We start from the raw sequence: 16,336 nt of genomic DNA, 5'->3' as shown, positions 1-16,336 counted from the left end.
ATTTGTAGAAAGTCCTTATAAGCTAAATTAATTGAATTAAACAATTGATTCATTGTTTTTTGGATTTTGCTAAATATAACTGCAACCCACTCCATTGCAACAATGAATTTAGTCACTTAGTGTTCCGTATTTATTCTACTTTTGTTAACTATAATTTTAGTTTATTTAAATAAAAAGGGACTCATTTACGTACTTGATTCAGTATTTTTTCAGCTTTACGTTCGTTAAATGAGCAATACACCCATGATCCTAGATACAGAAAATAAAACATTTCGTTGTACTTATAAGGCGCCGGGGGTTTTATTGCACCCTATAGGGTTTTATTGCTGGAAATTCCCGGCGCCTATTTGGTTGTCTTGTCTGCTTGTTTCCTACCTGTGGCACAAGCAAATAACAAAATATGCATTCATCAACCGTATTCCTTAAGTTTTTCCGTGCAACATGTACCATTCTTTTCGAAAAAACTCATTCAGTCTTGTGCTGTTCCCCGAAACTCATTGAACTAGTGCTCGATAGTGTCGTCAAAATTAGTGAATATACATTCGGTCTTGTGCTGTTTCCCTAAACTCATTGGACTAGTGCTTGATAGTGTTGTGCAAAATAGTGGAAATACATTCAATTTTGTGTTTTTTTCCTAGACTCATTGAACTAGTACAGGATAGTGTTGTGCAATGGCGGATGAAGAAACGCGTGAGATTTTAATAAAGTGGAATTTTGAAGATCTAGTTGATACATTCAAAGGTAATGTATAGTGATGAATTTGATAATGAATAAAAATAAGAAGTAACTGAATCAATAATTATCTTTTAGCATCAAAAATAACAATCAATAGATTTAAACTTCTTGATGATGCATCCATCAAACAGCTTATTCCAATAATTGGTGACCAGCTGGAATTCACGTTCAAATGGAAAAATTTTTTGAAAAAAGATACATTTCATCAAGACTGTTCCACGCCATCAACTTCTTCTGAAATCCCGACCAGTGACAATGAAGAGTGTAGTGAAATTGTGAGTCGCAAAGTTTTATCATATCCTAAATATCAAGTAAGATATATATATGTGAATAATACACAATAATTTTTTTTAAGATATCTGGTGAAAGCAGTGACTCTCATAATAACGGAAACCGTACAATAAACGATCGGCCATATGGTCACGAAAGTGAATATAGGAAAAAGATTAAAAACGACACATCAAATTACGTTCAAACACTCTTACAGAACTCTGGTGCATTCGGCGAAGTTTTAACTGAAGAATACCGACTCAACGGTGAGTTATCTGATCTGTCCAGTCTGCAACTATGTGACATCATTGTTTCAGACTTAATTACGAGCTGTGACAGGTGCGTATATACTTACAATAAATGATGAAAATATTTACAATTAATTTCTACCGAGTAAATCATAATCTAGAAATGATTTACCATGTTTCAGTTATGTATCCAATGATGATTTGTCTGACATAACGGATGAAATCCTTCAAATTTTCCCGAACGAGCAACGGGATACGTATTACATTTCTCCTAAAAGAAAGCGGGATACCGAAAATAATATCCATACGAAAAGAAGAGGCAGACTTGGCGATAAATTCGCTAATAAATTACAGAGATACAGATCCATGAGCGGCTGGTCATCTAAACGGAAACAATCGAATGCAGTGAAGAAAATTCCAGTGGAGATATCAGGTAGTAATTTTTTAATCAATTATCAGATTTAACAATTGTAAATAGTTTTTGATTAAAACATAAAATAAATGTGTATGCGAATTAAATTTATTTTTTATTAATTGCAGATGAAATCAAACAATTGTTGTATTGGATAGAACATAACAACACTTTTCCGGAAATAATTGAATATTGGAGAAAAACTTGTCGGGCACGCTACCATCAATTAATTACTACTGATGGTACCGTCTCTGATTATTTTAAAAAATATTCGGCCCTTGCTAATGCTGAGCATGGGCATAAACTCCTCGATATAGATTTTGCAGAATTATATCCTACAGCAGTTTCTAATATTTTTTCGGCTTGGGACAGTTTCTTTGATAAACTATCCAAGTCGCAACCAAGCTGCGAGTTAGAAAAACATCTATGGGACACACTCGAGAAGGACGACGTCAATAAATGTAAGATTGAAAAATCTATTTTTTTATCAACTTATTTATCGATTATATTGTCTAATGGTATATCTGTTATTTATTATTTGATTGATTCTTTTTTTGGTTACGTACTTATTTTCCATGTTAATAATTAAAGGTACCAATTGTATTAATTTTTTTGATTTACTTCCAGACTCAAAACAATTCATACAAATCTCTTTATTAGCATATTTGCTCCCTCCAAAAGCAGGCGTTGTACGGAAAGGGAATGAGATTTGGAAACCAAGTTGTCCAGAGAGTCAACGTGGTATGGTTGCTTACGTCCGAGTAAGTACAAGACATGATTTTTATATTGATGAATTCAAATGAAATTTACTGAAATAAAATAACTAATGTATAAACATCTATATACTTTTCACAGACATCAGATGACATTCTATCCAGTCACGACCAATTAGTCGACCAAATGCATCAGTATGGATTAAAAGTTCAGCCGTACATCATTGGACAAGGAGCTACTTTGGAAAGTGTGAGCAATTTTTATGTAATAGTTGATAAAGTGCGTTACCAGTTCGACTCGCCGTTAAAGGCATTAGATATTTGTTTTAAGATTTTTTTTGCATGTCATGCAGAATACCCCCCACAATCACGACAAATTTGGTTTTTTTTGCAATTAGCATTATATAAATTCACAACCCCCTACGATACGAAATACCCCCATCTTGCCAGAATTTTGAAACACTTCAAGTGATTTGTTAATGTCGCAACATATAGTATTATCAATTATTAATTTTTAGCAGAAAAAGTGCGTTTCATTATATATTATATTCTTTATATTTTTGTTGGTATCTGACCCTTATGTATAAGATGGACTACCTATGCCCTTTTTGTCTAAATAGAAGCATAAATCAAAGTATCCTTTTTGCACATTTGAAACTAAAACATAGTTTACGTTTTGATGAGACAGTAACTTGTCGCCAATTATCATGCATGAAAATATGTACTAATATTTATAGTTACAAAAAACACATTCGTAGCAAGCATCAATTGATTTTTCCAAATAATGTAGAAACATTCCCTCAGATTGAAGCAGTTAATTGTGTAGATTGTAAGGATACAAGCCCATTAGTCGACAATATTTCTGTTAATACAGACTTCGATAATGATGTCAGTAATATCTCGTCTATCAAATTTGATATCAATGAAATAAAAAACATTGTCTCTTCGGCCGCTATCTCTTTTATTGCAAAGCTACACACTAATCCCCATGTGCCGAGATCAATCATACAAACAATTATTGAAAATACTAGTGAATTATTTAAAACGTGCGGATTAGATTTTCTGAAACAGACAATGACTGATGCAAATATTTTCGATACAAGGACAAAAAATGCATTAGACATCATTTCTAAACCTTTTAAGGGTTTAGAAACCGATTATTTACGACAATGCCACTTCCAAAAATTTGGGTATTTAATAGAACCGATTCCGTTTACCATTCAAACTGTTCTTCGTAAAAAAATTGTAAAAGATGAAAGTACGCTTGATTTAAAAAATTCCGAAGGTCAATTTATACCTATGAGAAAAATCTTAAAATCTTTCCTAGAATTACCGAACGTTTTCAAAGAAATAACATCGTACATGAAAGAAATTGAACAATCTAATCCCAATAAGATCGATAATTTCCTAAAAGCCAATCTATGGCAGAAAATTAAACTAGAATTCGCAAATAAATCAGTTCTCCCATTAACTGTTTACTTTGATGATCTAGAAATAAATAATCCACTTGGTTCGCACACGGGAGTTAATAAAATTGGATTGATATATTTTAAAATAACTTGTTTACCACCGGAATATTCTTCATTATTGGAAAATATTTTTTTAACCTTAATTCATAAATCTATTGATAGAAAAGACCTAACAGGTCACATAATAAAAGAAACATTTAATACTACTAAATGTTACTAATAAATGAATTAATATTTCTGAAAAACGAAGGAATAGTTATAAACACAGAAAATGGTGTTCAAAGAGTTTATTTCGCTTTAGCATTATTGAGTGGAGATAATTTAGGCTTAAACTGTTTATTCGGACTACATGAGTCATTTAATTCCAACCATTATTGTAGATTCTGTCGAGAACATAAAGATCAAATGGAAAAACAGTTAAAAGAAAATAATACAATGATTAGAAATAAGAAAAATTATGAAGCAGACTTATTAAATTTACAGAATGGTATCAAACAAGGATGCTTTTTTCATGACATACCAAATTTCCATTTAACAGTTAACCTTTATGGCGATCTCATGCATGACCTTTTTGAAGGAATTTGGAGATACGAACTGCCCTTAATTTTAAAACATATTGTTGAGAATAAAAATAACTTACTATCATTAGATATGTTAAATGATAGAATAAAATATTTTAATTTTGGCTCATGTTCTTCGAATAATACATTTCCTAAGTTTACTCAAGCAAATTTAGCGACTGGTTATTACACTTGTACGAGTTCTGAAATGCGTGTATTAGTTACTACCCTTAATCTCATAATTGGCGATATTGTTCCTGAAAGCAATAAATATTGGAATCTTTATTTGTCACTAAGAAAAATAACGTGTATTTTAACAAATAATGATTTCGACGAAGAATCGATAAAAAAATTAGAGACATTAATCTCTGAACACCATCAATCGTATTTAAATCTTTTCGTCGCTCAACATTTATTACCTAAATTTCATTTTATGATTCACTATCCGCGCATAATTAGAACTATTGGACCAATGTGGCCTGTATCATGTATTCGTTATGAAGGCAAACATAAAGATTTTAAATCATATGCAACAGTATGTAGATCAAGGATTAATGTTTGTTACAGTTTAGCATTGAAAAATCAATTGATGCTTTGTGAGCGATTTGTAGGTAGAAGAGGATTTAGCACCAGAATTTGTAAAAGTCCTTCAATAATCATAAAATTGGATGATATTAAAGAATACAATTTTTCGTCAACTGATACAGGGGAAAATTTGAGTAAAATAAATAGTTTTCAGAGTGCAAAATGGATAGAAATAAATGGTATTAAATATAATTTAAAAACGATTCTAAATATCAGCGATGTAACCGATCGCGATGAATTCGCCGAAGTTAAGTATATTCTTATAGGAGATGATGTTAAGGTTTTTTTTATTTGTCAAAAATTAAAAATTATAATGAACATTACCAAGCTTACGATATTGAATCAGACTTTGAATGGTGCTGTATAGAAGATGAAATGTTAATTTATAAAAAACCTCGAAATGTTTATAATTTAAGAACGTTATCATGTATACCATTTATTTAAATACAATGTCTAGAATAAGTAAATTTTTTTCTAATTGTATTGACGTTAATGATTATTTTCAAAAATATGTATTAACCTATAATTTTGTATGTGTATATTATGTAATAAAAAAAAGTTTATCTGAACATTCACGAATATTTATGTCAATAACCTAATCTACCAAAATAATTGTAAGAAATAATCAAATAAATTAAACATAGAACTGAGAGAGTGATGTTTATCATTCTTTCGATGAAATGATAGTATTCATTCAAATCGAAACTAATTTTGCATGGAATATTTTCGCGTTTAAACCTAAACGGCCAGCAATTGCCTGAAAATATTTTTTATATTGTAGCAAAGGCAAATAGTTTTTATTGAACCCCTTTTTTCATGTTGAACCACATAATTTTTTTTTAGAATCAATAATAATAAAAAGCAAATCAAAGTAAAAATTATTTTATTCAATAATAATGCTAATTATTTCAAAAGTAAACAGTTTCACTTGAACGCTTTATTTCAGTTGAACCAAATTCCTTTTTTTGGAATCAACAATAATAATAATTAAACCAAATTCATAGTTAACAGGACGAACTGCTGACGACGTATCTCAATTCCTTACGAAATTGACAATATTGACCTGCCGACTACGCCAGGGAATTGAGTAAACGCCTATACGGGCTTTGCCGTATCCAACTCCGCCGCGCAGTTGGGAAAACAGAAATTCATTTGACTCAAAATATCTTTTTTCTCAGTGCGGACATCACAATCATTGGCTGTCGATTCTACCTTCTTCAGGCTCGGTATCGCAAAATCGAACAAATTGGATTGTCTCGCGATTATCATTTGAATATTATTTTTCGTTATAAAATAACCAATATTTTTAAAAAAATTATCATTATCAAGAAACTTAGGTATTAATTATAATGCATTATAGTACTTTATCGTACTTTATATCGTATTTGACCAACTGGTGAAAGCGTGATTCATCAACATATTTTATATTAGTCAATGGATAGTGAAAAAAATTCTAATTTATAAATATTCCACTATAGTAGAATATTTTTTAAATCGTTACTATAATATTATAAGAATCATATAATTCTTACGAGCACCATGATTACAAATTTGATAATAATTGAATAAAAATAGGTCTGAGCACACTTTGTCTGTGCTAACACGACAAACTTCCCATTAGTAATTTTTTATAACAAATTTAAATAGTTATAATCAATGTTTGTTGAAAACATCCAAATTCATGTGATAAACACATTACTTAATCAATAAATACAATTTTTAATTACGCACTTTTAACAATTACGCATTGTTTATAACAATATAAATTTGTTATAAACAATGCGTAATTGTTGAAAGTCATATTTGGTTGTGAACAATGATGTACAATCAGTATCGACTCAATCTTCAAATGAAGCTGTTATTGTTTGACTTAAAAGTATTTTAAATAGCTAATCTTTTCATTTTTTTATTACTTCTTTTGTTATAAAAAAAAACGGCTCGATCGAATTTGTTCAAATTTCACTCAGATTTTCTCTATAATAATATCTCTCGAATTAATTTTAGTTGAAGTTGATATCTTAATCCGTTCTTGAGAATTCGAAAATGAAAAAAATGCTGACGTCCGTACATACATACATCATTCTAAAAATTGGTCAATATGCTTGCAAATACCATGAAACGTGAAGATATGATGAAAATTCAAATTTCACCAATCCTAATGGGAAGTTAAAAATTTTTAATTATAAATTCATGTAGTAAAAATGTTTAAATAAGTACAAAATTCATTCAATGTACTTTTAAAACATTTTTACTATATAAATGAACAATTAATAAATCTTTATTAGTTATTATTATTTTGAATTTTATTCCTGAGTATCAATTGAAAGTAAATAAATTTATATAGAATTATGTAGCTGAAGTTTCGAACGTTCATATAAACCAAAAAAAAAAAAAAATTGAAAAATAAAAAAAAAAATTAAACCAACGCACAGGGATCATATGGAGTACGTAAAAAAAGAATATAAGTCAAATCCAACCCTTAGAATTTAAAAGAAGGCAGTAAATCCGAAGAAAAAAGGGTTGTTTTTACAAAAAAAACAACTAGGGAACAACGATTTAGATCCACTAAAAAATTGGCAGAGATATTCTTTGCATTGTGCAAAAGATATCTGCCAATTTTTATTTTTCCACATTGACCGGAAGTCAGTCATTGGAATTTTTGAATGTTAGAAAATCGACGAAAATGTATTGTTGGTGAATAAAAAATACTGTAACTTCGGAACAACGAGTTAGATCCACTCAAAAATTGGCAGAGATATTTTTCGCATCGTGCAAAAGATATCTGCCAATTTTGAACTTCCCAGTGGGAAGTTATAGTAATGGGTCCGATTTTGCAAATCGCTAATTTTGACATATCTCCACGTTTTAAGGTCCCCAGAGTTGAATACGATAGTTTTTACGTGGACGTCTGTGTGTGTGTATGTACGTATGTGCGTTTGTGCGTATGTGCATATGTGCGTACGTACGTTCGGAATTATTTTTCGCCTCGATTATCTCGAGAACAAAAAATGATATCGACGTGGGACCAACTGCATTCGACGCGTAATTACGTAACTTAGAACTGATTAAATTTTCAGGAAAATCGGTAAAGCCATTTTTTTTGACAGAATCAAAAAACTGGAAAAAAGGAAATTACTTGAATTTTGCAATTTATAAATTATACCATTTTTTAGACAAAATTTCAAGATCATTGCAGAAATATGAATATTAAATGATTGGAATACTTGTATGGATATATGATGACAATATTTCATCGAAAAAAAAAAATTTAAAAAACAATATCAGCAATGAAAGAATTTTAAACTCGTGTCAGGATTGAGAAAACAGCATTAAAGACGCTATAATAGTTCATAATAATTGTCAATAATATGGAATTGTGTTCATAACAATTGAACATTGTTACTAACAAGTGATTATTGATCATAGTAATATTTAAATAATAAGTTTTAAATTGTTATAAACAATAAAAATAAGGACCCTTTCTATATATATGAGTACTTTTAACGCATAATTTTTCCGTTTACTAAAAAAATGTTACCAACCGTATGCCATAAATGAAAACATACTTTTTTCGTGTATAACAATGAAATTCGTTGTAAATAATGAAAAAAAGGATCTATGAGGTACATTCGAATTCTTCTAACGCACAATTTTTTCTTTCACTGAAATAAAGTAACTAACCATATCAAATGAATAAAAACAGACTCATTTCGTTTATAACAATTCCATTTGTTATAAAAAATGGAAACGGGTTCTATTCAAATTGTTTTTTCATTTTTTCCACTGAGAAGTTGGTCGTGTGGACCTTTCGGGTCGCACCCAGACCACTGCAAAGCACTGATATTTTTATTTTCATTATCTAAATTATCTTTTTATTTCATACGGAAAAAAAATGACCTCAACTTTATTTTTAAAAATATAAATAACCTGATTAGATAATTTTTCAAAAATACGTTGAAATATTATCAATTGATACGTTTTTATGTATGTAATAAATGAGTTGAATTTTTTTATCTGAGGGAAAAAAATTTTTTTAATTGAAAATGAGTTTCTTTAATATAATTGTATGAAGAAAATATGTTTTTAAAATTTGAAATAATAAAAATTAGCAGATATCTTTTGCACGATGCGAAAAATATCTCTGCCAATTTTTGAGTGGATCTAACTCGTTGTTCCGAAGTTATAGTATTTTTTATCCAGCTACAATGCATTTTCATGGATTTTCTAAAATTAAAAAATTCTAATGACTGACTTCCGGTCAATGTGGAAAAATAAAAATTGGCAGATATCTTTTGCACAATGCAAAGTGTAGGGGAAAGCGGGGCTGAAAGTGCCGATTTTAACGAATCCTTATATAATTTGGATAAAACAAGTACTATACCTAAAAGTAGTGGTTTATCCTAAGCGAAATTTTGTCTACAATACGAATTTACCTACAGATTTTGCACATTTTTTATAGTTTTTTAGAAAAAATGATTTTTTTATACAGCGGCGGCAAGGCACTACCAACCCCACTTTGGGGCAAGTTGTGCCGTAACTGAGGTCGGTTGTGCCTTTGATAATGCTAGGTGTTTTAAATGAATGAAAATTAATTAAAATTTAAAAGACATAAGTTTCATAATAATATATTTATTCGTTATACTTTTCATTATAAATCAACAGTTTTTAAAATTCAGTTGTTTATAATATATTTTATTAATAGTATTAATAATATATTTATAATAACATATTTTTAATTAATAGTTTGTACTTATTTTCATGCGAATGAGATCAATTATTAAAAATATCAGTTCCTAAGGACTATATCACAAAAAATAATAAAGATCTATCTCAAAGTATAAAGTAACAGAGTTATTATCTTATTTATCAGTCTTTTGAGTCCTTTTACGAAATCAAAAAAATATATCAAAACTAGTTATTCTTTGGATGACTGATCAGAATAGCAATTAGAACATACAAATGCTAGGCTTTCTTCATCTTCAATGCATTGCAAATGAGCCCAATTCTTACATTCTCTGCATTCAATCCATTTTTCTCCAGGGCAGAGTTAGAATAGGCATCACAACATATGATACAGTACCATTCTTGTTCATCATCAGAACTGTCATCATCTTGCAAAACTCTTTTCTTAGCGGGCTTCTTAGGCGGTTTTTTTGTTTGTTTACCTTTCCCCTTGCCCTTCCCCTTAACCTTCTTTGTAGTTTTACTTTCTTTCTTCTTCTTTTTAGTAGCCTGTTCTTCGGCCAAAGCATTTTTCTCTGGAGTGTCCGTAAGAACAACTGTCTTTCTTTTACGTCTTTTATTATGTTCAATTAATCGGGGAGGTGCTTTAGGCAGTGGTCTTATTAGCTCTGGTGAGAAAATTGCTGTATTTTTGTCTCCTGTGTTGTTATCAGCTGATTGAGGAAGCTGGAAGCTGCATCAAGGGATAGGCTCCTGAGAACACTGACGTGTCTCTTGTTCTTGATTACCTGATGGTTCACTTGTACAGTCAACGCTGCAGTCATTTTGCCCAGGAACATGCTTTAGTATTGTTTGACTAGTCTCAATCTCTACATTGCTGCCCACAGAATTTGATTCATCAAAATATTCAGGAGTCTTTTCTCGATTGTTTGGAGGGACAGGCAAGTTGCCGGTACCTTGTGAGGGTCGATTTTCGGGCATCGGGCGATCAATGACAAAAGACGGTGCGTAATCTTCGTCTGTAAATACGTTTGAATCATAGGGCCAAATGCCAGTCTTTTTGAATGCGTTGCATATATTCATAGGTGTTGCTGCTAACGGGAAAGCGTATTTTACTATACCTGGTATTTCATAAACGCTCATAACCTTCCCGGGATTAGTTCTCAGCCAGTTATTTTGAGCTTTAGAGCAGTATGTTTTAAAAGGGCCATTGACACCAACATCCAGAAGTTGCAGACGGTGGGTGCAGTGTGGTGGGAACGATAATAACATAACAGAATTTCTCTTGGCTTTTTCAATCACATCAATATCAATGTGAGATGAATGATTGTCTAGGAGTAATAGCACTGGCTCGTCAGGACTAGGCTTAGTGTGTTTTATGAAATGATCTATAAACACTAAGAACTCTGTGCTTGTCATCCAACCGGATTGATTACCAGCCCCAATACACTCAGGAGGACCGTCGCGGATAAATAGGTCTTTATATTTCAAACGTGGAAATACAAACATTGGTGGAATCGAGTTTCCCATAGCACTTACCGCTAGCTCAACAGTGACTAAAGTTCCACGCTCTGTTGAAACAATTGCTCCTACTTGCTTTGTTCCTTTTTCAGCCAAAATTTTCTTTGGTTTCAGCACAGTTTGGACACCAGTCTTGTCTACATTCCAGATACGTGAAGGAGTAAGATTATGCTTTGTGATCAAGTCGCCAAGTTTCTCGAAAAATTGATTCACGTTATGTCGGTTGAATGAGCTCGCGCGTCCTGCACTGGTAGCTTCGGGTGTTCTTATGGAAAGTGTAGAATTCCTCTTCAGAAAGTTTGTCAACCAATCCTTGCCAGCCTCACCATTTGTATGCCAAGATGGTGGGATGTTTTGTACATTAAACTTCACGGCACACTGGTACGCAAGTTGTCGTACTTCCTCCGGCAGAAGACTGAAGTAAATAGAAGCGCTTTTCAAGATGTACTTCGATAGTAGTGCCTCTTGTTTCTCATTAAACACTAGTCTTGGTTTGTATCCGACCGCAGGAGCAAGTCCACTTTTTATTTTTTTGACATAGCGTTGTAGTGTTGTGTGACAAATTTCTAATTCACGTGCAACAGTTTTTAATTTACGTCCATCCTTGATGACTGCATCAGCAGCCCTTTGTAAAAGATCTTGAGATGTAGTTCCCCTTTGAGTTTTTCGCTTGTATGTCCTCATTCTGTCAAAGACAATAAATGCAGTATAAAGTATCATGTCAAAAAGTTATTTCTTTTTTTTATAAGTGCTCGCGTAAACATGAACAATATTGAAACAATACACGGAGAAAAAATTCCAATAAAAATTACCGTGCTCAGCACAACAATCCACGCGCAAATGTCAATTCCCTAAAAAATTAAGACAACCTTCAAAGAAAAATTAGTAATCCTTTTAAAATTTTTATTATAGATTCAATATTTATTAAGAAGAGTAAAAGTAAAAATTCTTATGCAGCACGGTAATATTCGATAAATATTAATTTTTATTCAAACTTTAAACAAAAATTAGTAAGTGACTAGAAAAAAATGAGAATCTGTATATAATTTATTATGATCCGTGTGGTAGGAAAAATTCGGGTGCTCTCCTATAATTTTTTCTATTCTCGAGAGTTTCCGTGCTGGGTCGGGAATCTTCGAATTATCGGTCCAACACAATCTTTCTTTGTATTGTAAGACCGTTCACACAATCAAAAATATAAGCCGTAAAACGTACAATTTAAGACGTACGCGTGCATACTAACATCATAATAAGTTAAAAATTGGTTTGTACGCATGCGTACATCTTACGGCTTTTGTTTTTGATTGTGTGAACACCCTCAGTGCTATAGTTACTTTTTCCATATTGTAAACAAAGATGACATTCATATTTTTCGTTACGATTCAATATTGGCGGCAACACGTTATATCTTAACAATTTATGATAAGCTTAAACGGATTGACGCGGTGGACTCATGGGTAAGCGTCAGCTTGACACACGATGGGTCGCGGGTTCGAGTCCCGGCCGAGACAAAAGTCATTTATATGATTTTTCTCGGGCCACCGTGAGCGGGAGAGGAAGATCTCTTCGGAGAGCCGGGTGGTTGTATCGACGACACAGGTTTTCTGCGTAAGATCCCGATCGTAGGGATAGGGGGGGGCAGTATTGTAAAACGTGTGCCGTATTTCATTCCAACGAATTAATTAGTTAAGAAAGTTAATTATCAATGAACCTAATTTATTTATTTATTTGTTTATATAACCAAAAAAATTATCACTAAACTTAAATAAAATTGTTTGTCGGTTACGTAGTTATCACAGCTAACGTTACTAAATTTTCAGGTGCTGTGGAACACTAAATTTTCTGGTGCTGCCAAAGTAATTTTCAAAAAACTGAAGGATACATTTTCTTATGTAACTTATAATTTTTGTATGTTGATCATTACTTTTTACTTTTCAGTAAGTTTGAACTCACATTCTTGAGCAGCACGGTAATTTTTGTATGGATTTTTAAATAAAAATTAACGGAATTTTTTCTCCGTGTAAAAGTTGCTTAGAGGTTGGTTGTGCCGCGGCACAAGCAGCCCCACATGAACGGCACATTTTACCCCGCTTATGAGAGTGTGATATTTTGTCTCACGTACAAATATCACTCGGCTTAAAGCATTAAAATTACACTGCATAACAAACTAGAAAGAATAACAAACATTTTACTAAAACTCTCATATTAAAAGCACGAAAAATACTAGCTTGTGCCCAAAAAGTTTCGAAACGATAATATTTACTTACGTAGCGCTGGAAGATCCTCACATGCACTGCCACTCAGTCCGCGTCACTGATACAATTAAAATGGCAGCCGCGTGTGCCCAACTGTTAGGCATTACGCGACACACTACGATCGTGAATCTATCTCTCTCTGTTTTCAAGATATTCGCATCGGCACAATTTACCCCCGGCACTTTCAGCCCTGCTCTCCCCTATCTCTGCCAATTTTTGAGTGGACCTAAATCGGTGTTTCCAAGTTGATTTTTGTTTTGTAAAAACAACCCTTTTTTCTTCGGATTTACTGCTTTCTTTTAAATCCTAAGGGTTGGATTTGACTTATAATCTTTTTTTACGTACTCCATATGATCCCTGTGCGTTGGTTTAGTTTTTTTTTTTTTATTTTTTAATTTTTTTTTTTTTTTCGTTCATATGAACGTTCGAAACTTCAGCTACATTTCTATCCTTTTATCCTAATATTCATGTAACTTCATATAATAATGTGAATATTATTAAAGTATTTTTGTTCACAAGCCAAACAACCTTTACGCATATGATGATGATACAAACCATCAATTTTAAGTAATTATGATGTAAATTTGGCTATCGGGGTAATTACCAAGATGTTACATAACTTCACCACTTTCCCCGCCGACGTGCCTTAAAAACATTTTCGTTCAGTAAAAAAAATATGTTCGAAATTTAAAGCTTACATTTCATGACAAAAATAACTAAATATTATCAATTATATTGATTCAGCTATTCTAAAAAAGATTTTCATAAATTTCTGCTTGTAATTTACTCCACTGAAATTCACAATCAATAAATAATGATTAAAAAAAAATGAATTCATTGGTTTCAAGCCTTAGAAATACTTTTTTAGTCTCTGTAGGTTGTGCATAAACATCTAAACATTCACAGAGAAATTCTCATTTTTAGGAAAAAAGTCAGATGATATTGACCTTATCTCAACATTATTTATCTGATGTTAACCATTTATTCTCATAGTGTTTAAGAACGTACTCATCGTGTGCTTTCTCACGTCGACACATACATGTAGACACGTCTGCACATGACTTTGGAGTGAGCTATGTAGTACATATGTGGATGTTTATATGCATGATACATGATATGAGATATCCGAGTGTGTAGTTTTAGCTAACGTTTCTCTTATTCTTATTCCTCACTATACTACGTATTTCTATAACTTGATATAATGATGCATGAAGATCTCGTTCGTCCCGGTTTACATCGTACAGATGCGCTCTTTGTGGCCTCAGAAGATACGAAGGATTTATTGCCACCGCAAAATATATTTTCCCGCCTGGCCGACTTAAACAAAATTGTAGAGAGGACTATTCTGCCAAATGCAAGTCCTTAATTTAACCGCAATTACTTTTCTTGTCCAACTCAATGAACTATGAATATTCGTGGGTAATTGATTATTTATATGCATAACTTTCAAGTTGTTTGTTTTGTTCCTATTGTATTTGATGAAGTGTTGTAAGATTCTTCTATAATGAACGTAAATTACAAAGGTTCTCTTGCGTGTATGAGACGAAATTATATGGAAGGTTTTTCTGCGTGCAGATCAACACTTTTTTTCTTCTGAAATGAAATTTTTTTTTACTCTACCAGAATATACCTCTTAACTTATTTTATCTTCTCTCTCTCTCTCTCTTTCGTATGTCCAGCTTATAGTTTTGTTAATAGACAAATACACTTGCGTAATTGTAATTTCAGCAAAAATATAGCCACAAGCGCAACCACAGACTCAACTGCGACGCTAAGTCTGAATGTAATGAGTGTAATAAAGAAGGATAATAAAAATAAGGACATAACGAGGTAGAAGTGGTTATAGCTAAAGTGGTGCTTATGTTTCTGGAAATTTCAAAAATATCTTTTAATGCCGAAAAATATTTTCTTTCATGTTTCGTAGTATTTATTTAATGTCAAATAAATGATCGTGTATTTATATGCATATAATTATTTTTGTTATTGTCGTTATAAAAAATAAAATGCTAGTTTGCAAATCAAAGAAACTCAAGAACAATGTAAATACTTTGTAGATGGGATATAATAAAATTTGTCAGAATTATTGTGTATAAAGCAATCTTCCACCAGCTAAACAAACTCTTATGTTGTATGCTGAAATATTAGTAATTGTGTTACTTGACTGAACATTAATTATTTTTACCGCAATTATTCGCCTTTTAAAGGACTAATTATATTATAATAATTTTGTTGCCATCACTGAGTTGATCAAATGTTATTTTTTATTTTATTTTTTTTGTCTGTTATGCCTTGTAATTGCAGCAACTGGTAAAAGTCTTCCTCATTTTCTTCAATTCTTCATTGGACCATTTATTTTTTTCTTTATTTTTGATACATTTTTCTCGATAAGATTGATACCAAAAACAACATAGACGTCAGCAGAACTTTTGTAATATCCAAAAGACTTTGTCACTTCACTGAAAAAACTAATCCCCAACCCTCCAATTATAATTTCAATCACATATATATTTCTAGGGGATGAAAATTATTTCTCAAAAACTATTCGAAAATAAAATTTTAGCTCAAAACTGTACATTCCATTTTTTTTGCTGCAAAAAATGAGCAGTATATCTATTATTGAACTCTTATATTGATTAATAAAATTTTATTTCGTTTAAAAACTAAAAATATGTAAGATTTTCTCTAAATTTAATACAAATGACAACAATAATAGAATTAATCAATTTTCGTTTAATAAGTTGGGGCAATTAAGCTATTTATAATTATACATGTACACAGTAAGCTTAGATAGTTATATAGTATAGGGAAAGTCAAGGAAATGACGAGAGTAAAAAAAATTAGAGCTAATTCAATAAAGATGTTCTTAAATGTGTTTATCATTCAAT

At 31.5% G+C, this 16,336-nt stretch overlaps 3 protein-coding genes across 3 annotated transcripts; 2 read left to right on the top strand and 1 right to left on the bottom strand.

Annotated features, from left to right (window-relative positions):
• The first annotated feature begins 389 nt into the window (after positions 1-389).
• LOC118074275 (uncharacterized) lies at positions 390-2,850 on the top strand. Its single transcript, XM_035095369.1, has 7 exons — positions 390-741; positions 811-1,010; positions 1,091-1,344; positions 1,436-1,686; positions 1,794-2,126; positions 2,293-2,426; positions 2,521-2,850. The coding sequence occupies exons 1-7, from the start codon at positions 672-674 to the stop codon at positions 2,848-2,850; spliced, it is 1,572 nt and encodes a 523-aa protein (XP_034951260.1). The 5' UTR covers positions 390-671.
• Positions 2,081-5,384, top strand: LOC118074263 (uncharacterized). The gene is made up of 3 exons (XM_035095351.1): positions 2,081-2,126; positions 2,293-2,426; positions 2,521-5,384. The coding sequence occupies exon 3, from the start codon at positions 4,058-4,060 to the stop codon at positions 5,357-5,359; it is 1,302 nt and encodes a 433-aa protein (XP_034951242.1). The 5' UTR covers positions 2,081-2,126; positions 2,293-2,426; positions 2,521-4,057; the 3' UTR covers positions 5,360-5,384.
• A 4,570-nt stretch (positions 5,385-9,954) lies between these two features.
• On the bottom strand, positions 9,955-11,880 carry LOC118074274 (jerky protein homolog-like). The gene is made up of 2 exons (XM_035095368.1): positions 10,443-11,880; positions 9,955-10,343 (listed from the first exon to the last, which is right to left on the bottom strand). The coding sequence occupies exons 1-2, from the start codon at positions 11,878-11,880 to the stop codon at positions 9,955-9,957; spliced, it is 1,827 nt and encodes a 608-aa protein (XP_034951259.1).
• Positions 11,881-16,336: the final 4,456 nt, after the last annotated feature.

Source organism: Chelonus insularis, unplaced genomic scaffold, assembly GCF_013357705.1.
Source record: "Chelonus insularis isolate UGA/USDA-ARS -01 unplaced genomic scaffold, ASM1335770v1 contig_134_pilon, whole genome shotgun sequence".
NCBI lineage: Eukaryota > Metazoa > Arthropoda > Insecta > Hymenoptera > Braconidae > Chelonus > Chelonus insularis.
The sequence above is the reverse complement of the archived record's forward strand: the minus strand, read 5'-3'. Positions and strand labels throughout refer to the sequence as shown.

Bases quoted from the DNA above. Each gene is read 5' to 3' on its own strand.
- LOC118074275 (XM_035095369.1), top strand. From the start codon at position 672: ATGGCGGATGAAGAAACGCGTGAGATTTTAATAAAGTGGAATTTTGAA. The intron at 1,345-1,435 runs GTGCGTATATAC...ACCATGTTTCAG, and splicing joins TTAATTACGAGCTGTGACAG to TTATGTATCCAATGATGATT. The intron at 2,127-2,292 runs GTAAGATTGAAA...ATTTACTTCCAG, and splicing joins GAAGGACGACGTCAATAAAT to ACTCAAAACAATTCATACAA.
- LOC118074263 (XM_035095351.1), top strand. From the start codon at position 4,058: ATGTTACTAATAAATGAATTAATATTTCTGAAAAACGAAGGAATAGTT.
- LOC118074274 (XM_035095368.1), bottom strand. From the start codon at position 11,880: ATGAGGACATACAAGCGAAAAACTCAAAGGGGAACTACATCTCAAGAT. The intron at 10,344-10,442 runs GTCAGTGTTCTC...TTTTCTCACCAG, and splicing joins TAATCAAGAACAAGAGACAC to AGCTAATAAGACCACTGCCT.